The sequence below is a fragment of the Dipodomys spectabilis genome, unplaced genomic scaffold (assembly GCF_019054845.1).
Source record: "Dipodomys spectabilis isolate Male_0828 unplaced genomic scaffold, ASM1905484v1 ptg000108l, whole genome shotgun sequence".
Lineage (NCBI taxonomy): Eukaryota > Metazoa > Chordata > Mammalia > Rodentia > Heteromyidae > Dipodomys > Dipodomys spectabilis.
The window spans coordinates 6153511-6174832 of NW_024870785.1; the positions used below are offsets into that span (position 1 = coordinate 6153511).

The 21322-nt window shown below is 49.2% G+C and overlaps 1 protein-coding gene across 1 annotated transcript; it reads right to left on the reverse strand.

Moving 5' to 3' along the window:
• Window positions 1-121: 121 nt before the first annotated feature.
• Strc (stereocilin) lies at window positions 122-21078 on the reverse strand. Its single transcript, XM_042688025.1, has 29 exons — window positions 21005-21078; window positions 19782-20567; window positions 19668-19692; window positions 16713-17961; window positions 15112-15174; window positions 14901-15011; window positions 14566-14732; window positions 14244-14430; window positions 14002-14117; window positions 13623-13755; window positions 13193-13375; window positions 12879-12917; window positions 12521-12688; window positions 12150-12215; window positions 11593-11718; window positions 11304-11362; window positions 9958-10081; window positions 9756-9868; window positions 7237-7372; window positions 5455-5651; window positions 5171-5261; window positions 4807-4963; window positions 3226-3395; window positions 1989-2144; window positions 1474-1616; window positions 1153-1301; window positions 718-815; window positions 490-637; window positions 122-291 (listed from the first exon to the last, which is right to left on the reverse strand). The coding sequence occupies exons 1-29, from the start codon at window positions 21054-21056 to the stop codon at window positions 203-205; spliced, it is 5301 nt and encodes a 1766-aa protein (XP_042543959.1). The 5' UTR covers window positions 21057-21078; the 3' UTR covers window positions 122-202.
• Between the last annotated feature and the right edge of the window lie 244 nt (window positions 21079-21322).

Sequence of the window (21322 nt, forward strand, 5' to 3'; positions counted from 1 at the left end):
GCGGTCGGGTTATTTATGTTGGAAAGAGATTCCAGATATGACATGCCAGGAACATTGATTCTCAGGTGGGTGGAAAACATTAGCATTTTATCCATAATGCTCATCAACTTTCTGAGAATAATTAGGATGCATTTGCATTTGTATTTATTCATGATAAGGGTCCCCTTCCCCACACCAATCGCCCTGAATTGAAGAGACAGGATCAAAGATGGTGGCCAACAAAGCTGATGGTCAATGCCAGTGCCCAGGAAGTTTGTGACCAGTCCTGGAGGCCACAGGCCGAGCTTCGACCTAAAATAAGAAAAAAGAATGGGAAGAGCATCAAAATTCTCCCCAGGAGCCATCAATATTTGGAAAGTAGTTTTCTGCCTCTAGACCCCTTCAACTCCAGGGGTCTCCCTGGGTAGGATTTAAGGGTTGTCCAGCACCGATGTCAGGATTAGATTCTGAATCAAGATAGAAAATCAAGGTGCACAGTTGGGAACTCACCCAGCTGTTCTAGGTTCTCCTTCCCCTCATGCTGGGCCCATGCAACTGCTTGTCGTTGCTCAGGACTCAGAAAGGCCATTTGCTCAGGAGTGACAGCCACAGCCTGAACACTGGTGAGACTAGATAGCTGGGTGGGGTTGAACACAACCTGGGGGTGGAGACAAGACTTGGAGTATCCACGTAGCCTCCGTTGGGCCCTGGCTCTTCTATAACTCCATCAAAACTTACAGCAAACTTAGGAGCAGGGATGACAGAAATGGCAAGAGGGGTCAAGCCCTGGATCTGTCCCTGCAGTAGTGCTGAAAGAGCCAGGTCTGGAATGCCAGCTGTTTGAAGGAAGCAAGATGTAACTCAATGTCATAGACTGTTCTTCAAACCTATAGTGCTGGGATACAGCTCAATGCCAAGAGCATTTGCCTAACCTGTTCAAGACCCTGGGTTTAATCCCCAGCACTGCAAGGAAACAGCCCTATAGATCTTCTCCTTCAACTACTCCCAAAGTATACTACAACAAGCTTCCCCTAATATGTCTCTAGCCAACACTTTCTCTGAGCTCTACCTTCAGAAGTTCAAGACAATCCTCCATCCAATCCACTCATGGTATGGAAACCAAACCCCATCAATTCTCTCCAGCAGTGGTCCCCACACCCACCATGCCCTCACCTGCTATCGTGCCAATTTCAGTGAAAATCTCAGGCCCCCAGTTACTGACTGGGCCAAAGCCACCCGGCATCACAAGGAGGTGGGCCAGAACCTCCAACTGTTCCTCCGAGCAGGGAAGATCCAAGTGTCCCAGGAATAGAGCTGCTTGGCTGTGGAGGAAGTAGGAAAGAAGAGACATTCAGCTTCAGTGATAAGAGACCACGGTCATGAGACAGGGAAGAGATGGCTTCAGAGTGAGCTTCCTTCTTCCACAGAACTATCCCTTTATGAGCTCCCCTTCATTTCAGCGCTCCCACCACCCACAATCACTCCACAGGTGACCTAAACTCCCAACTGTTGATATGCTGTAGCTCCTCTGGCCGCAGTCCACAAAGCGTGTAACCCAGTGCTGTCAGGTGAATGAAATCCAAGTGGCTCACATGCTGACCACTCTGCCTGAGGAAACTGGAGACCACAACCCGGAGCTGAGGTGGAGATGGACAGGGAGGAAGCACAGAATAAGGAGACATACCATGGGCGAGGAATGGATGGGGAAGTGAATTAGGATAGTAATTATTATTAAGCCATGGAGAAGGTCTAGAGCATCCCCCTCAAAAGGAGGATAGAAAAATAGGACAAAAAAGAAGCAAGAGAGAATATTATGTGTCTAGGGCTTCAGTCCAAATAAATCAAAGTCCTTGAAGTCTTAGTATGGATTGTTAAAGAAAAAATAGGAATAATGGCCAGGGAGGTGACAGGGTTACAGGAAAAAAAAAAATTTCCTTGGGCTTTGGGTAATTTGGAGGACTGGGTCTTGGGATGGGTGTTTGGAGAGTGACAATGAGAGAAGGTGTTACCTGGACAGAGCTCCAGCCATCTATCTGTCCCAGGGTGCTTAGTACTCCCCAATCTACCAGGATGAGCTCCCGCAGCTCCTGCTCTCCCAGGCCTATTAAGAGCCGGCCCAGCTGCAGAATCTGCTCAGGACGAAATCCACGAGGAGGACCCCACAACTAGAAGGAAGAGAAAAACAATGAGATAGAAAAAGCACTGGACAAGAAATCAGAACGCTGGCTGGGAATGTGGCTTAGTGGTAGAGTGCTTGCCTAGCATGCATGAAGCCCTGGGTCTGATTCTTCAGTATCACATAAAGAGAAAAAGCTGGAAGTAGCACTGTGGCTTAAGTGGGAGGGTGCTAGCTTTGAGCAAAAGAAGCTCAGGGACAGTGCCCAGGCTCTGAGTTTAAGCCCCCAGGACTGGCAAAGGAGGAGGAGGAGGAAGAAATCAGGATGCTGCATCTTAGACTTGCTGACTAATGGTGGCACTTTGGACATCACTTGCCTCTTCCTTAGTTTTCTCAATAGTAACATGAGAAGATTCTTCTCACTTAGGGGTTATTGAAAGACCCTAGAATTTCAGTGGACAATAAAGGCAAACTGTAGTCCATGAGTTCTAAACTTTTATGTACACCAGACTCAGTGAGGTGTCTATTAAAATATAGATAGGTGCCTAGATCCAACCCAGACCCTAGAGATTCTTCAGTCAACATGGCATGGTACCTCAAAAATAGCATTTGAAAATCTTCCCCCAAGATATATGTTTATTTATTTATTTTTGTCAGTCATAGGGTTTGAATTTGGGGTCTGGGCATTATCCCTGAGCTATTTCTTGCTCAAGGCTCTATCAGTTTGAGCCACAGAGCCACTTTCAGTTTAATTGGAGATAAGAGTCTTGCAGACTTTCCTGCCTGTGCTAGCTTTGAACCATGATCCTCAGATCTCAGCCTCCTGAGTAGCTAAGATTACAGGTGTGGGCCAGCAGTGCCCAGCTTCCTCAAGATGATTTTCATATACAATAAAATTTGGAAAGCACTGTTCTAGTCCTTCTATATATTGAAGTCGCTGTTTTTCCTCAATATTGATCCCCTTGAATGCCTTATTTGTTGATACAAACCCTCTAGTTATTATTATCTCCTGTTTCCCTGCCTCCCTTCTCTACCCCCTCCAATGCTCATATTCTTATATCCTACACCACACCCAACCAACATCTTCAGGTTTTTCCTCCTCCACCCTCTATTAGCTCTCTATCCCTGACCTGCTTTGCCTTGCCCATGGCTGCCCGTAATTGTTCGGGCCCAAGTCCTGGATCTCCTGCAAATAGTGTCAAGCAGTCCTCAAAGTCTGAGAGTTCCATTTCCAAAATCTGCATTGCAGACCAGGCTGCTGGGAAGGTTCCTCGTATGTCTGCACAATTTGGTATTGGCTCTGAAAGGGAAAGGCAGGGTCCACAGTCAGTGAAGTACTAGGATATGCCTAGAGAGTTAACTATAGAGGGAATGACTTTTCATACCTTTGGAAGACAGGGCAGTGTGGGTCACGGGATGATTACAGGGTAAGATTTATAGGTCTGAGAGAGCATTAGAACACACAGTACCTGGATAGAACAAGATTCTTGTTTCATAGATGGGAGATTAAGGAAGCTCCACATTTAGCCTCACTCTTAGGCTTAGTCTTAGGCTTAAAAAATATATTTTTCGGGGCTGGGAATGTGGCTTAGTGGTAGAGTGCTTGCCTAGCATGCATGAAGCCTTGGGTTCAATTCCTCAGCACCACATACACAGAAAAAGCTAGAAGTGGCGCTGTGGCTCAATTGGTAGAGCGCTAGCCTTGAGCACAGAGAGGCTCAAGGACAGTGCCCAGGTCCTGAGTTTAAGATCCAGGACTGGCAAAAAAAAATTTTTTTTTCCTAGTACAGGGGTTTGAACTCAGGACCTCACACTTGCTCAGCTGACACTCTACCATCTGATCAACATCTCTAGCCTGGCATATTGCTGGTAATTTTGAAGCTGGAGTCTTGTGGACTTTTCTACCTGGGCTGTAATTGAACCATCATCCTCCAGATCTCAGCCAGGACTACAAGTGTGAGCTACTAGTGCCTGGCTCTGAGCTAAAGATTTAAAAATTTTTTTTTTTTATTATCGTTAGAAAGGTGATTTACAGAGGGGTCACAGTACATAAGTCAGGTAAAGAGTACTTTTCTTTTTTTTTTTTTTTTTTGGGGGGGGGGGTCCGGTCGTGGGGCCTGAACTCTGGGCCTGGGCGCTGTCCCTCAGCTCTTCAGGTCAAGGCTAGCGCTCTACCACTTGAGCCACAGCACCACTTCCAGCTTTTTTCTGAGGTGCTGAGGAATCAAACCCAGGGCCTCATGCATGCAAGGCAAGCGCTCTACCACTGAGCCACCTTCCCAGCCCCAAGAGTACATTTCTTTTAGGATAATGTTACCCCTTCCCTCACTCTGGTCAATTTTTTCCTCCCATCTCCACCCCCAAGTTGTATAGTTGATGGGCTAAAGATTTAATGGGTAATAAACTCCCAGAATTATAGATTGCTAGTACTAGAAGAGACAAAGATCATCCTGTATCCCTGCTGCTTTACAGATTGCCAAAGCCCAGAGGAAAGAAGGTTTGTGAATCTGCTCAAGAGACACAGCATACCTAGAGCCCAGACATTTTCTATTTTCTGTTTGTGATGCTGGGATGGATATCAGGTACGCATGTTAGGTGAGCACCCCTACCACTGCCCTAGAATCCAGGCTTCTGATTGTGTTATTTGCATAGTTATGATACCCTCTCTCCTGCACATTCTCCTAGATGTGTGAATACTTGGGTAGCTTTACCTGGGAGGCCTTCAGCAGCTGGCTGCACAATCCCTGCTACCAGAGCTTCCTTCTTGGGAGCAAGCTGTGGCTCCACACACAGCTGTCCAACTTGGCTCTGCTCCCAGCTCTGCTGCTTTTCTAGAAGCCGCTCTAGAGTCTCTGGGCCCAAAGCCTCCTGTATGAGAAAGTGGAAGGAGGGGTGGGGAGACCTGGACAGAGTCAGGACTAACTGTTGTAGCTGATTTTCTAAAGTCCTGTCTCTGCTGAATTATCTCCCATAGATCCAGGCTTTACGTCTTCTGCCCTTCTTAGCTTGAGATTCCCCACAACCAGTTCACCAGTCCCCTCCCTCCATGCATTTACTCCCTCCCTTGTTCCTCACTCTGGGGATCAAGGAAATAGCCTCAGTAGACAAAGTGAACACTAGGCGTCCAACTTGTTCTACTTCATCCTGGCTCCATAACTCTGGTTTCCTGTGGGACAAGAAGGAGATCATGGGCTGGTGAGCTGAGGGAACTGGGAGGAAAAGAGGACACGGTAGCATCGGGAACTCAGGACTCAAAGAACCTTTAAACAAATAGGATGGACTATCGTAATGATGGTGGTTGGGGGGTGGGAGGGGCCTAGGTGTAGGGTTTAGAATCTGAAATTCCCAGAGGTCCATACCCAAGTACAGGCTCCTTCAACAGCAGCCGTCCCAGCTCTGCAGCAAATGACTCTCCTAGGCAGAAGCCCTGCAGCTGACTGAGATGGGACAGCAGGATCGGTAAGGGGATCCGTCGAGTGCTCTCTATCCCCAGGAATCCGACCAAGGGGCCCAGTGTCTCCAGCACTTCCTCAGAGATTGGGGTCTGCTTTGGAGCCTGGAGAAGGGCATTAGGCCTTGGACAATGCATCTGACTGAGATATCAGACTCTTTCCTCAAGACAACAAATTCTTGGACCTTTTCTCTCCTCTTACTCTCAATTTTTTTTTTTTTTTTTGGTCATGGGACTTGAACTCTGGGCCTGGGTGCTGTCCTTCCAGGCAAGCACTCTACCACTTGAGCTACCGCATCACTTGTGATTTTTTTGGGGGGGCGAGGGGGCGGTTTGTTGGTTTTTTTTTAGATAAGAGTCTCACGGATGTTCCTACCCAGGCTGGCTTTGAACCATGATTCTTAGATCTCAGCCTCCTGAGTAGTTAGGATTACAGGCCTGAGCCACTGACAGCTGGCTTCCTACTCTCAATTTTGAGAGTCATTGTCTTTGCCTACTTCCTTAAACAGTTAATGGATCCAGACAGGAGAAAGTAGAAAGCTTGAGCGATTTCTTGGACTTAGTGGTATGGACAAAAACATGAAACAGGAAAGCTACCTTACAGGTGTCTCACACTTGTAATCTTAGATACTTGGGAGGCTGAGATCAGGAGCCATTTCTACCAATTAAAAAAGCTGGATATATATGCAGCCATTAGAAATGACAAAATAATGGCATTTGCAGGGAAATGGATGGAGCTAGAAGGAATCATGTTGAGCGAGGTAAGCCAAGAACGAAGAGACAAACGGTACATGGTCTCCCTGATAAGTGGATGCTAAATCCAAAAGGTTAGGTGAAACGACAAAACTAACAGGACTTAAGAAACAAAGAACTCCCGCTCATCTGGTTGAACCACTACTAAATATCCCCATGCTGCTGATCACAAATATGGTATATAACATGTGAACACTGTTATATATTACAGACTGTGGTAGACAATTTGCTCCAGGGAAGTTAGAATGAACTTGTGATTTTGAAATTATGTAATCATTTAATCACAATCAAAAAAAAAAAAAAAGAACCTCGGGGAAGGGAGGGAGGGAGGGGATGGTATGGGGAAAACAATGGAGGGGGTAACAATGTTCAAGAGGAAGTGTACTCTAACCTCACTCATGTAACTGTAACCCTCTGTATAGTAGCTTTACAATAAAAAAAAAAAAAAGCTGGATATAGTGTGTGTGTGTGTGTGTGTGTGTGTGTTGTCTGATCCCAGATACATGAGAAGCATAAATAGGATGATTATAATCTAGGCCAGCCTGGGCAAAAAGCCAGATCCTACCTGAAAAGATCCTACCTGAAAAGCTACTCAATCACAAAGGGCTTGGGGGCCTGGCTCAAATGATAAAGAGTGCCTACCTAGCAAGCACAGGGCTCTGAGTTCAAACCCCAGTAATGCCAAAATAAAGTAAAATAAAATAAAACAGAACAAAGAACCATGAAGGGAGTTATCTAGGAATAGAATCCTGAGGTAGACCTAGGGGCTAGGGTCTTGTAGATGAAATCCGGTGCGTTCAGGGTGGTATGGCCATAGACAAGGTCTTGTAGATAGCAATCTATTTGACAGCAAGAACATGAGAGCTGGGCTGCTAGAAGTCAGAGAGCACTGTTTGACAGACAAGCATTGCCATTGGGCAGCAGGGTGAACTCTTACCAGATTTAGTAATGCTTTTTCTGCCAGGGCCGTCTGATGGAGTGGAGTCAGCGCCAGCAGCTGCTCTGGAGCTCCTTGTACCAACTCCACCACCAACATAATAGATTCATTGGACAATCTGTCCATCAGCTGGATCCTATTATTACAATTTGACAATAGGAGTACTCAGTTACAACTGAGCCAAGTTGAGAAGGGAGCATAGAACCCACATCCCTCAGACAAGATGTAACACCAAATGAAACTCAATGAAACTCTGTGACCTGAACAGAAACTGATATTAAACAGCTCTCAGGCAATTGCCATCATTTGCTAGGTGGATGAGAACACTAAGAATGAAATATTCTAGTGCTCCTGATGGACTTAAGAGCGCCAGACATTCAACACCATTCATTTTTTTCCTTTTTTTTTTTTTTTTTGCCAGTCCTGGGGCTTGAACTCAGGACCGGGGCACTGTTCCTGAACTTTTTTTTTTTTTTTCCTGGTCGTGGGGCCTGAGCTCTGGGCCTGGGCGCTGTCCCTCAGCTCTTCAGCTCAAGGCTAGCGCTCTACCACTTGAGCCTCAGTCCCACTTCCGGCTTTTTCTGCTTATGTGGTGCTGAGGAATCGAACCCAAGGCCTCATGCATGCAAGGCAAGCACTCTACCACTGAGCCACCTTCCCAGCCCCTCCCTGAACTTCTTTTGCTTAAGGCCTGCACTCTTACCACTTGAGCCAGAACACCACTTCTGGCTTTTTCTGTTTATGTGGTACTGAGGAATAGAACCCCAGGGCTTCATGCATGCTAGGCAAGCATTCTACCACTAAGCCACATTCCCAGCTCCCTATCCTTCTTCACAAATGAGGAACACAGATTTTCCGATTGCTGGCCCAAGATCTTTCACCTCATCCAGGCCCGTGGTTCTACATTATCTCAGATAACTAACATATTTAAGTGGATTAAAAAAACAGAAATCAAAGCCGGGCATTGGTGGCTCACCTCTGTAATCCTAGCTACTCAGGAGGCTGAGATCTGAGGATCACGGTTCAAAGCCAGCCCAGGCAGGAAAGTCCGTGAAACTCTTATCTCCAATAAACCACCAGAAAACCAGAAGTGGCACTGTGGCTCAAAGTAGTAGAGCACTAGCCTTGAGCTGATAGAGCTGAGGGACAGCACCCAGGCCCAGAGTTCAAGGACCACGACCAACAAAACAAAACAAAAAAACCCAGAAATCAGAAATGACATCCTATATTCTATATAGAATTGCAAATTCCTGGGACTGGGCCAAGTTGTACAAGAACTAAAATCTGTGGAAAGGCCTATAAAATTGTAAGAATGAAGCCATCTGCTTTTACCATCCTCACATCTCCAGTTATACTGCAACCCTAAACCTTTCCCTTCTCTGACCTGCAGTTAGCTAGTATGGAGCTGCAGGGAGGTAAAATGAGAAAAAGAAGCAGATGGAGGGAAATACTCATAAACTAGAATCTCTGAGATGGAGGAAATAGGGTTTATCTTGTTGTTTCTCTCCAGTTTATATGTGAATCTGTTGGATAACATTCTTTCCATGGGGCCATCCAGTTTGACCTGGGATAAGGCCAGTGATCACGTGCTCACTGCTTCAGGTTTTCCTTTTTTTTTTCTCTTTTGCCAGTCCTGGGGCTTGAACTCAGGGCCTGGGCACTATCCCTGAGCTTTGCTGCTCAAGGCTAATGCCCTACTATGTTAAGCCACAGCTTCACTTCTGTTTTTCTGGTGCTTAATTCGAGATAAGAGACTCATAGACTTTCCTGCCCAGACTGGTTTTGAACTGTGATCATCAGATCTCAGCTTCCTAAGTAGCTAGGATTACAGGCATGAGCTACCAAAGCCTGGCTCAAAAAATCTGATTTTTAACTCATTAATTATAGTCCTGGCCCCCATGGAACCATTAAAAAAATCCCCATATACTTTCTTCTTGATAACCTCTCAGAGATATGAAGTCATTTATCACAGTTTTCTTTTTTTTGGGGGGGGGTCCGGTCGTGGGGCCTTAACTCTGGGCCTGGGTGCTGTCCCTCAGCTCTTCAGCTCGAGGCTACCGCTCTACCACTTGAGCCACAGAGCCACTTCCGGCTTTTTTCTTTTTTGCTTATGTGGTGCTGAGGAACCGAACCCAGGGCCTCATGTGTGCAAGGCAAGCACTCTACCACTGAGCCACCTTCCCAGCCCCTAGTTTTCTTTTATTTTCTTTTAATCCATTCCTCTGAACAACTGAAAACATAGTGTCCTAAACCTCTACAGCAGAAGTGACCACTGCCTCTCTCATTTTACAAACTCTATTGCTATTAATGTGGTCTAGGTTACCTCAGGATTACTTGACAGCCACAACATTGTTGAAACCCTCAGCTGTCCCGTGCTCTGGGAGCTCCTGAATAGAATCCTCTGCATTCGGCTATGAATGTCAGGAAACCTCCAGAGACAAAACTGCTCTGCCTAAAGAGCATTCTTCTATTCCAAGCTGAGTTTTTGGAGGACCCAGAATCTCTAGCTGTGTACTTACGGTAAATCCAGGAGTAGCTTAGTGTCGAGTTCACTCAGTTCTGGCCCCAGGTTGGTCAACTCTGGCTCAGGCATTGTCATCCTTCGCTGTAGTTCTGCCCAGATACAAGCCCTCTGTGGTACAGGGTTGGAGAAGCAGGGTCAAGATGGGGACTGGGTTTATAGCCTTCTTGCTACTACTAACGCCCATGCGCCCCTCTTACCAGGCTCCCTCGGACCCCAGTGGGCAGTCGATATAGCATGTGTATCACATCAAGGAAGTCTGCCATTGAGTTGATCTGCTGCAGAAATTCACAGGACATGCCCCCTGCCAGGTTTCCCAGAGCCCTGTGGGTGTGAGTGGGTAGATGCTCTTTTTAACACATGCCACAGCTTGTGTGCTCCTTGATATCATTATCTATATTCTCAACACAAGGACAAGATGTTCATTTATGGTCATAACAGTTGAAAAATGTTTGTACATAGACAGTCTCATTGTTTATCAAAGAGGAACTAAAGATTCACAGAGGTCAGGTGATATTCTGCTACAGGTAAACTAAGACTAGAGCTGTATCCTCAGATTTTGAAACTCCTGATTCTTTTTTTTGTTTTGGTCCTGGGATCTGAACTCTGGGCCTGGGTGCTGTCCCTCAACTCTTCTGCTCAAGGATAGCGCTCTACCACTTGAGCCACAGTGCCACTTCTGGCTTTTTTTTTTTTTTTGGTCGGTCATGGGGCTTGAACTCTGGGCCTCAGTGCTGTCCCTCAGCTCTTCAGCTCAAGGCGAGCGCTCTACCACTTGAGCTACAGTACCACTTCTGGTTTTTTGGTGGTTTATTGGAGATAAGAGTCTCAGGGACTTTCCTGCCCATGCTGGCTTTGAACTGTGATCCTCAGATCTCAGCCTCCTAAGTAGCTAGGATTACAGGCATGAGCCACCAGTGAGGAATCGAACCCAGGACCTCATGCATGCCAGGCAAGCATTCTACCACTGAGCTACTTTCCCAGCCCTAAACTCCTGATTCTTTTACTATGGGTGCAGGCAAGGTGGCAGTTACTCCTCTAGTAGCTCTAAAGTCACCTTGAATTAAATTAAAAAGAGCAACTGTTTATTGAGAGTTCACACTGGGCTAGGCACTGGGTTAAATACCTCATATGCCTTATCTTATTTAATCCTCACTGTAACTACCTTTGAGGTAAGTACTGTTTTAACTCTTATTCCACAGAAGAGAAACAAATTAAGAGAGATTATATGACTTTCAGATTATATGACTCTAATCAAGATAGGTGTGGCACTGTGGAGGGTCAAGAGGGTAAGAAGAAGGTGAGCCAGGAGAATGTTGACAAGGCTGGAACTAGACATCATCCATTCCTGTATCTCCTATTGTGTATCATATGGTGCCTGGTATATGATAATCACCAAAATATGCTAGTTGACGGTTGGGGTGGTAACCGGTCAGTGGTAGAACACTTGCCTATATTTTGTAAGGCCCTGGGTTCGATCTCCAGAACTGCTAAATAAACAGATGTCCATTAAATTAGACTGACGGTTCAATGTTAAGTTACTCACTGCAGATTTCTGAGCGTCAGGTTGGTGGGTAACTGCATCTTCTTCCAGAGAAACTGTGCCTATAAGAGAAAAAAGGGCTGCTTCCTGCAGAGATATTGTCCCAAGGACCTAAAGTGCCTTGGACTTGGAAAATCCCAAATGATGCCTATCTGAGGGGGGAAGGGTAGGGAATGAAGTGTAAGGGATCCTAGTGATAAGGTAACAATTAGGCAAGGGGCAGCTCAGGGAAGCGAAAGAGATAAAGAATTCTGGAAGTAAAAAACAAACAAACAAAAAACAAGAGAATTACCTGCTGCTCAGACCAAGGCAGCCCTCGATAGCGCCTTCGATTTGCCAGCAGAGCCGCAGTATCCAGTTGTAGCAGCTTTAATGGGAGCAGGGGGAGCAGGCAGTCTGGCCAAGTAGTGGGAATGGGCTGCTGGCAGTGATGGGTATAGCCGTGTAGTGATAGGAGAGAGGGTCTGCTCTCAGCCCTCAGAGAAGGGGAGCCGTGGGGTGGGAAGGGATCAAAACTAGGATATGGGTGGGGTGGCACTGGCTACTCTACTAGTTAAACACCTGATGGACTGAAGTTCCCTAAGATCTCTGAGGCATTGGTCTTCCCATCTGAAAATGGGATGGCTGGTCTGGACCATTTCTTAGGCCTTTCCGGTTTGACATTGTAGGAAGTGTGGGGCATGCATCTAGAACTGGGGAGAAGTACTAATCCTGGGCAGAGCACAACTGACCTGAACTTTCAGGGCCAGGCCATTGCAGGGGTGGGAGGGGGGGTGCGGGGGGGGGGGGGAGTGTGTGCTTGGCAGCACCAGCCAGATTAAGCTGCCTGGAGTAGAATCCCACGCATACCTGACCAGGAATGCACACAGCTGCACCAGCACCTGTTGTACCCGTATTTTTAACACCAGTCTTCACCTGTACAAGAATTGGCAGAGTGTGTGTGTGTGTGTGTGTGTGTGTGTGTGTGTGTGTGTGTGTGTGTGTGTGTGTGTGTGTGTGTGTGTGTGTGTGTGTGTGTGTGTGTGTGTGTGTGTGTGTGTGTGTGTGTGTGTGTGTGTGTGTGTGTGTGTGTGTGTGTGTGTGTGTGTGTGTGTGTGTGTGTGTGTAAGGGAATAGGAACTTAGAAGGGAACCTCCCCTGGCCACACAAAAAAAAGCTGCCTTCCTCCCCAACCAGTGCCCATATCCCCAATGGTTGCATCTTCCCTGCTATTCTCATACCCGAAAGGTCTGCAGTAGTGCCGCGGTCTGGCAGGCTGAGAGACGTGACAGCTCAGGGACCAGGCAGGAACAGGCCCCAACTAGAACTCGTCTAGGGATGGCCTGGAGTGTCTGGGGGCTGAGGCCTGGCAGCAGAGGGTGCAAGGAGCAGAGTTCCTCCAGGGACAGCTGAAGAATAAGAAAGACAAGCGGTCTGAACACAGGAGCAAGACAATAATAATCCAATCCAGTGGATCCATGGGTAATTTTTTTTGGGGGGTAGGGTGGGGTGGCTGAAAGGAAGTAGGGCAGATCCAAGAGTCAGGGTAAGAGGGAACAGAGGCCTTCAGGGGCGTGTTGAGAAGCTGCTGCTACTTACCTCATGCCTAGGGAGGAGCCTTCCAAGCAGCAGAGCAGCCTATGATGGGATTGGACAGGAAACAACAGCTCTCAGGCCCCAGCAGCCAAGCCTCAAACAGGCCCCAGGGCCTGCCCTCCAAAACCTGCAGCTCCCTCTCAACCAACCCCACTGACCAGCCTGAACGAGGTCCTTTGTGGACTGAGGGAGGGAAATGAAGGAGACCTCAGTGGGACAGGCTTCACCTCTAGCGCTCACCCAAAGAAAAGAGGGGCTGATGGTATCCCTACATGTGATTCTCTCCACTGAGGTTCCAGGGAGTAAGCCAGGCCCACCTGGGCAGGTGTGACATTGGTTCCACGTAGGGCAGGAAGCATGGCTCTAAGCTGGGGCTCTGACAGTTCCTGCAGGAAGCGGAGGCCTAGCTGAGGGAAAAGAGGGGCCCAGACCTGCAGCTCCCGGGGGCTTAGCACAGCTCCTCCAGACGAACGCAACACCCCTAGAAGTTCATATGCCACCTGTAACCAAAGAAGTTTTGGGGACTGCTGAAGCTTGGACTTCCACTCCAAACCAAGGGCCTGGGCTAAGACTCAGAACCATGGGCAGGACCAGAGTGGATTAGGTTTAAATCACAAATGGTGTTTGGGATGTCCATAGGGAAAAACTAGGAAGAACCCAGATCTCAGAGGTGCTAAATTGGTAGGTATAATTAGACAAGTCTCCACATAGTTCCAGAGTCTTGTAGGCCTGTGCCAAGGAGCTCACCCTGCCTTCTGGGCTGAGGGTCCCGTTGGCCGCACATTCTAGCAGTCCCTGTTCGACAGGTCCCATTGGATCACTCAAGGGCACCATGCTCTGCAGTTCCTCGGGGGTCAGGAAACAGGCGAGAGATCCAAGCCTAAGGAGGAAATGAAGCTGGCCTTCATGTGATCCTTGAGGTTTATAGTCATGCAGGGACTATGGGCATTCTCTGATCCCTAAACTAGAAAATGTAACTACCATATGTAAGCCTCTCTCCTGGACCTATATTACCCTACTTGGCCTGTGCTCATGCTTTCTCTCTCTCTGCTTATATTAGTTATACAATAGGGCCTCTCTTCTACATCTCTGACTGGCCATTGTCATAGAACCCACAACCACTCACTTGCGCACTTGCTCTTCACCATCCCCAACACTCTGGTTCACCAGGCTGCGGAGCACATGTCGGGCATGACCTGGCCCAAGACCTGCTGCCGGCCAGCTATCCTCCAGGGCCTGGATCTGAAATGGGGAGAGTCAATTTGTGTTGGGATCATCGTGGGACAGGAGCCCACTAGGAGATATGTCACTGACTCCCATCCCATTTAATAAGAGAATGGGCCAGGCAAGTGAAGATAACTCGAGTACCTGGTGAGGGCTAAGCTGCAGGAAGTTCTCTAGAGGGAGGTGAGGAAGCAGGGGCAGCGCAGCCCACAGCAGCTCCTGGGGCCAGGCAGGCACTTCCCCAAACAGCTCAGGGGCTAACAGTCGCTTTGCCAATGCCTCCTTCTGTTCGGGTCTCATTCCTGAGCTGTGATCCCGGATGGCAGCTAGGCTGGGGAGAGCAACAGGTCATAACCCCTTCATCTTGTTCCAAACTGGTATCTTCCTGCCTTGGCCAGGAAGGAGACTCTTCTGGTTTAACAGATAGGATACAGATAGGATTAGCCTACTCCAGACACAAGCTTACACAGTATCATTGGCCAACAGCGATGGTGGAAAGCGCATCAGGTCAGAGACAGCCAAGAAGGGAATTAGTGGTGACAAATCAATGAAGAGCTGGGATGTGAGGCGTGGGTACCGTTGTAGCAAGAGGGCTGTCAGGCGACCCATGGCCTCTTCCTCAGATGGTGGTACCTGAGAGGTACAAAAATGGATGCTGGTTCTGGAGATGCTTGGTATCCTGGCCATCTCCTCTTTGGAGTTCTTCCTCTCACTAAGGCAAGCCCTCTAAACAACAGGTACCAGGTGCCTTCGACCTCTAGATGCCCCTCCACTCTTGCTCCCTTCTCCCTTCTTGCTCACATGCAACTGGGCCCAGGAACGATGCATGAGTGTCAGGAAGCCCTGCGCAGCCTCGGTCTCTGCAGAGAGCACCAGCTGCTGGAGGTTTTCTGGGGGCATGTGCAGGTATGCCTAAGAATAAGAGGTCATGGTGAGCATGATCTGACTATCGTACAGGGCCCTCGGGCCGTGGCTATCACTCAGCCCACCCATGTTCCCTACCACCCATTACTTGCACTAGAATCTTCAGAGCCCAAACACTCTTCTCTCTCTGGAGCAGATCCCACAGCACAGGCTGGTAGGGGAGAAAGACAAGATGCCAAGAGAGCTGTCTTCTCAGTTCTCCAATTTCCCAGGACTTTCAATTCAACTTGAGGGGCTGCCTGTCCTTCGTCTGAAGCTCATATGAGTATCTTCAGATATTAAGCCTCTTTAGGTCTGAGACCATGTCTCTGAGTTCTATTATATCCTTTCCCATGCTAGGTCTATAGACAGCTCAACAAATACTTGTAGATCTGGGCCAAATTACTATGAAAAAAATGGGGCCTAAAATGGAGTAAGGAATCTTTGTATACCCAAAAGAACCTAGCAAAGTGCCTTGAACATCAGACTCTTAGTGTATGAATTATGGAAATCAATGTATTTTAAGCTCCTTCAGTTTGCAAGGAAGAAACAAAAGCCCAGAAAAAAAAATGTGCTGGGGATGTGTTTTAGTGGTAGAGTGCTTGTCTAGCAAGCATGAAGCTGTGGGTTCAATTCCTCAGTACCACATACATAGAAAAAGCCAGAAGTGATCCTGTGGCTCAAGTGGTAGAGTGCTAACCTTCAGCCAAAGAAGTACAGAGACAATGCCCACGCCCTGAGTTCAAGCCCCAGGACTGACCAAAAAAATGGAATTACTTTCCTGCGATGGCAATAATTTACAGAATAGGGCTAGGAAGATGGCTCAGTGGTAGAGTGCTTGCTTTGAATGCATGAGGCCCTGGGTTCGATTCCTCAGCACCACATAAACAGAAAAGCTGGAAGTGGCGCTGTGGCTCAAGTGGTAGAGCGCTCACCTTGAGCTGAAGAGCTAAGGGACAGCGCCCAGGCCCAGAGTTCAGGCCCCAAACTGACCAAAAAAAAAAAAATTACAGTATAGCTGAATCTAACCAAAGTTTGATTTGTAGTTTCCCTGAATCTTCCTCATTCCTGCCTTATTTTCTTGTATTCTTACAGTACCTAATTTTTGCTTGCTAGGGAGAGAATTTAAACCCCCTAACTGGATCCCTTTTCTTTCAGAAATAAAAAAGGCAGAAAGTGGGAGAGTCACTGAGGTAGTATTTATTGCGCATTTAGGTTCTGGCCTAAGCCCACAGCATACATTATCTCATATCATCTTCACAATCACGCTGAAAGTTTGGTACCATTATTTCCCTGAGTTTACAGATGAGAAAAAATGTTTCTCAGAGGCTAAATAACTTGTCCAAGGTTGATCACAGAACTAAAATGTGAACCCAGGGTTGGGAAGGTGGCTCAGTGGTAGAGCGCTTACCTTGCATGCATGAGGCCCTGGGTTCAATTCCTCAGCAGAAAATAAAAAAAGCCGGAAGTGGCACTGTGGCTCAAGTGGTAGAGCGCTAGCCTTGAGCTGAAGAGCTGAGGGACAGCACCCAGGCCCAGAGTTCAGGCCCCATGACCAGACCCCCCAAAAAATAAAATAAAATAAAATGTGAACCCAACCTGTCGGACTCTAGATCTGTATGTTAAAAAAACAAAACAAAAAAGTACTGCCCAGTATTGGGAGACATTCCCCTTCCCTCGTCTGAGTTTCTACCCAGGCAGATCACTTACACTGAAACAGGATAGCAGCTCCATCTTGCTCATACCAGAGCCGAGGCTCGTGGGTTCGAAGCCGGGTGGGGTTGGCTGTTCCTGTTCCAGGTACTCCCCAACTGTCCGTAACACACTGCGCCGACCCTCTGGGCGGAAGGCATCCCAGAAGGAGCAGTTGTCTGGGAGACTGGAGAGCAGCAGGGCCTGACCCAGCATCCCTTGGGCCTCAGCCCCTCCAGTCCCTGGACCCAGAAGGAAAGTCAACAGGCGCAAGAGATAGTGTAGGCGTGTGGGGTGGGCAAGGGTGGGCACAGAGGACTGGCAGCGTGGTAACTGGGACAGCATGCCAAGCAGGAAGGGGCCAGGGGCCAGACAGAGTGGGGATGGTCCCAGAGGTGGCAGAGAAGGCAGAAGGGGGCTCAGCAGCCCTTCTAGAAAGCAGGTGTCATTCCCCCCACGACTTATCCTGCACTGGCCTGCTAGCCAAGGCCAGAAAGGCACCAGGGCTTCATACATGGTGTCATTGGCACAGACCATCAGTAAGAAGCCACCCCCATCTGGGCAGCGCTCCCCGCAGGGTCCAATGTGGCAGGGTGGGAAGGCAGTGGCATCTACGGTGGGACCCTGGCATACATGCTGTACCCAGGCCTGGTTGCTTGGGGGCACAGCCTGCAGACTCGCCTCTACACATAGCCGCTCAGCCCACAGAGTCTCATTCTCCAAGAAGCAGCCCCAGAAAACCTCTGGGGTGAGGGGTACAGGGACCAGGCCATCAGGACAGCTGGTGGGGGGTGGGAGCAGGCCAGCGCAGAGCCGCTTTACCAGGCGGCGGTTAGGACCAGACAGGGTCGAAAAGGAGAGGCTGCTACAGATTGCATCCAGAAACTGATCAGGAAACTGGTCGTGGCAAGCCTGTAGCCAGCTTTGGGCACCTGGTGCCCACGAGACTGCATACCACACAGCTGTCTGGCAGACGGCAGCGGTGCTTGGAGGTGGCTGTGGGGTCATAGGCCTGGTATACTGGCAGAGCAAGTGGATGGAGAAGTTGGAAATGCTGTAGGGTGGAACTGGACCTGAATGGTTCTCACAGATGGCCTCCACAGAGATGGCTCGCCGTTGGCGAGGGCTGACGTGGGCCGAGGGCTGGAAGGCCCTGGGCAGAGGCACACCTGAGCTCAGGCAGTGCAGGAGGGCAGGGGGTGGGGGTGGTGATCCAGACAGAAAGCCCAGCGCCTGGACATCCCAGGAAAGGTTGTGCCGGATGCCCCTGGGTGCAGAGGGAGGAGTAGGCACAGTCTGGTTAGTTCACATTTTCTTTGGTTGGTTGTTTGTGTCAGTCGTGGGGCTTGAACTCTGGGCCTGGGTGCTGCTCTTGTACTCCAGCTCAAGGCGAGCACTCTAAACCATTAGAGCCACAACACCTCTTCCAGTTCTCTGAGTGGTTTATTGGCGATAAGAGTCTCATGGACTTTCCTGCCCAGGCTGGCTTTGAACCACGATCCTCGATCCTCGGATCTCAGCCTCCTGAGTAGCTCAATGTGAACCACCAATGCCTGGCTCACATTTTCTTTCTTTTTTTTTTTTTTCCAGGGCTGAGGACCGAACCCAGGGCCTTGCGCACGCTGGGTGCGCGCCCTTCTGCTGAGCTAAACCCCCAGCCCCTCACATTTTCTTTTTTTTCTTTCTTTTTGCTTGAACCCTGGGCCTGGGCACTGTCCCTAAGCCTCTTTTGCACAAGGCTAGCATCCTACCACTTGAGCCAAGCACCACTTCTGGCTTTTTCTGTGAAATGTGGTACTGAAGAATCAAACCCAGGGCTTCGTGCATTATAGGCAAACACTCTAACATTAAGCCACATTCTCAGCCCGTTCACATTTTCTTCAGCTGTAGATTTTGTTGTTGTTGTTGTTATCGGTTTGGGGCCTGAACTCTGGGCCCATGCACTGTCCCTCAGCTCTTAAGCACTCTACCACTTGAGCCACAGGGCCACTTCTGGCTTTTTCTGCTTATGTGGTGCTGAGGAATCGAACCTGGGGCCTCATGCATAGCAAGGCAAGCACTCTACCACTGAGCCACCTTCCCAGCCCTTCAGCTACAGATTTTGACCCCGGCTCAGAACCTGGCCAACATAAGCGTAGGCCTTGCAAAAGTGAGGTCCCTGAGATTAAGGTGCTGCTAGTTTCAGGGATGGGGAACATCTGACCTCCATACAAGGCCCATGAGACAGTGACAGGACATGCTACGGGATAGATACTTGAGGCTTCTCACTGGCTACCCATGGACAGTCTGCCTCTACTGGTAATTTTGTATGGTGTTATGAATATCCAAGTGCCCCTTGGCAAAAAAAAAAAAAAAAGATTTCCCACCACTGAGTGGGGGTGGGGGAGGGAGGAGTAGGACGCGCTCCCAAGGCACAGAGTCAGCCTGTGTAATCCCAGCTGAAGTCCCCCGCGGCCACCTCGCCCTCTCCTCGCACTTTCTTCCTCTGGTTTTAGGTAGCTTAAACACAACCCTTGGCTCCTATCAGGAAATCTGCCCGGCAACTGAATATGTGTAACTGTGTTCTGGCACTGTTGTACTGAATTAATAAGAGGGTAGAAGAGTCTAGTCTTGTTCTTTCTTCCCATACACCCCATATTTATTAGCTTACACTAGAAGAGTAACTCTTCTAAACAGTTAACACATTAGTTGCAAACCATTTGATTCTTTACGACAGCTCTGCTAATAGGACCATTCTGGTTTTACAAGTGGGGAAACCGAGGCAGGGAAAAAGCGCATGGGATGCTCCCAAGGAGGTAAGGCTAGAGTGAAAGGGAGCTGGGACGCCAACCCAGAGAGTCACACTTGGAAACGATTAAGCCATGCTCCTCCCGCCACTGTTCTCCTTGGCTCTGAAGGCTCATGTCTTCAGCTTTCCACCTCCACATTTCCCAGGCACAACCCCGCAGAATCCTTACAACCCCTACTACTTACCACAGCAGCAGCTGCCGAAGGTTACCTAGGAGGAAAAGAAGACCGGGAAAGAGAAGGCCCAAATCCTGCCTTCTCTCCCTGCTGCCTCCCAGCCCCAGCCCTGGCAGCGCTCACCTCCCTGACACTGCCCAGTGGCATCAGGCTCTGGCTGGCCCAGAAGGGAAAAGACTTCGTCCTGGAGGGAGTGAGTGATACGAAGCAGCCCCTCCTGGAAAGCAGCATAGAGGGGGGCCCCCACTGTGCGTAGCAGACCACCCCAAAGGGCCTCATCAGAGCCCAGCTCCCCTGTTGGGGTAAGCAAGCCCAGCAGACCCTGCAGCAAATGGGGGCCTGTCTCCCTTCCATCGAGACCTGTGGCATTGATGAGGTCCACACCGGGCTGCACCTGCACCAGGGCCTGCCAGCGTGTGCCCTCTAACAGCAGCAGCAGAGAAGGCAACCAGTCAGCAGCGAGAACACAGTCCGAGGGCCCATCGCGGGTGCACGGGGGCCGTGTAGGGGCAGGAGGCCCCCCAGGCACTAAGGCTCCCAGCAGCACCTCCACCAGTCCACCTAGCACAGCTGCCTGGTGCACCAAGAAGTCCCGGGGAGTTTGCTCCTGGCCCAGCAGTGCCAGCACATCCCCCAGTAGCCCTAGCATTGGCTCCCAGTCTGGGCTGCCTCTTAGTGTCACTAGAAAATCATGGAGGCGGAGGGCAGGGGGCTGGAGAGGTGGGGGCTCTCCCACTGGTCCCTCCCCCGTCCTCCCACGCTCAAAGGAAGATGAAATGTTGGCCAAGAAGGCAGAGAACCGAGAGCGGCTGAGAGAACCCTGAGGAGACTGGTCCAGAGAAGAGAGGAATGACTTCAGGAGGGAGAGACCATGATCCAGGGACTGAGGCCCAGGAGGGGCTAGAGTCACTGTAAAGAGAGAAGCCGGAGGTCACAAAAAGGGAGGAACCTAGAAGCCCCTGAGCACATTTCCCTGCCTGGATCTGAGGAGGAAGTCAGGGCATGGACGGTGAGTTCAGCCCCTTTCATCAGGAGCAGTAAGTCTTGGCCTGCTTTCTTCATCCTCATTGTCACCCAGAGTATCATCCCTGCCCCTCTCTTCCTTATCCCTTTAGCTTTTATCTAACTGGCTAACTTCTACTTTATTAGTATACTTTGAGACAAGGTCTCACTACGTAGCCCAGGGTGATTGCAAACTTGCAATCTTCCTGCTTTCGCCTCCCAAGTACTGGGATGGCAGGTGTGCACTGGCACATCTGGCTAACCTCCACATTCTTAAGTCTCTTTCAATCAAACCCCTCCCCCGCCCACCCACCCTTCTCCCCAGCCTTGCTCACTGTTCTTACCTCCACAGGTCAGCAGCAGCAAAAGCAGCATGGGCCAGAAGCTCAGAGCCATGTTTCCAGGTGCGTACTGGTTCTGGAGGTGAGCTTGGTTATTCTCACTCACTATGTGTGGCTAACCAGAGGAGGGCAGGGCAGTGCAGGCAGCCCGAGGCTCCACTGACACTGTGGTGCGGTCTTTCAGGAAACAATATCTGTAACCTGACAGCAGGTTTGTCACCTGAGCCACTGAATACCTGATCCTTTGGCTCTGGAAATTTGGTGTTTTTCTGTAAGGGGGACTAACGATAGGGATCCCAGGGGGCCTCAGAGGAACTCAAG

Excerpts from the sequence above, each read along its gene's own strand:
- Strc (XM_042688025.1), bottom strand. The coding sequence starts at position 21,056 with ATGGCTCTGAGCTTCTGGCCCATGCTGCTTTTGCTGCTGCTGACCTGT. Across the intron at positions 17,962-19,667 it reads CTTCGGCAGCTGCTGCTGTG|GGGCATCCGGCACAACCTTT; the intron begins GTAAGTAGTAGG and ends CTCTGCACCCAG. Across the intron at positions 11,363-11,592 it reads TGCCTTGGTCTGAGCAGCAG|GCACAGTTTCTCTGGAAGAA; the intron begins GTAATTCTCTTG and ends TTTCTCTTATAG.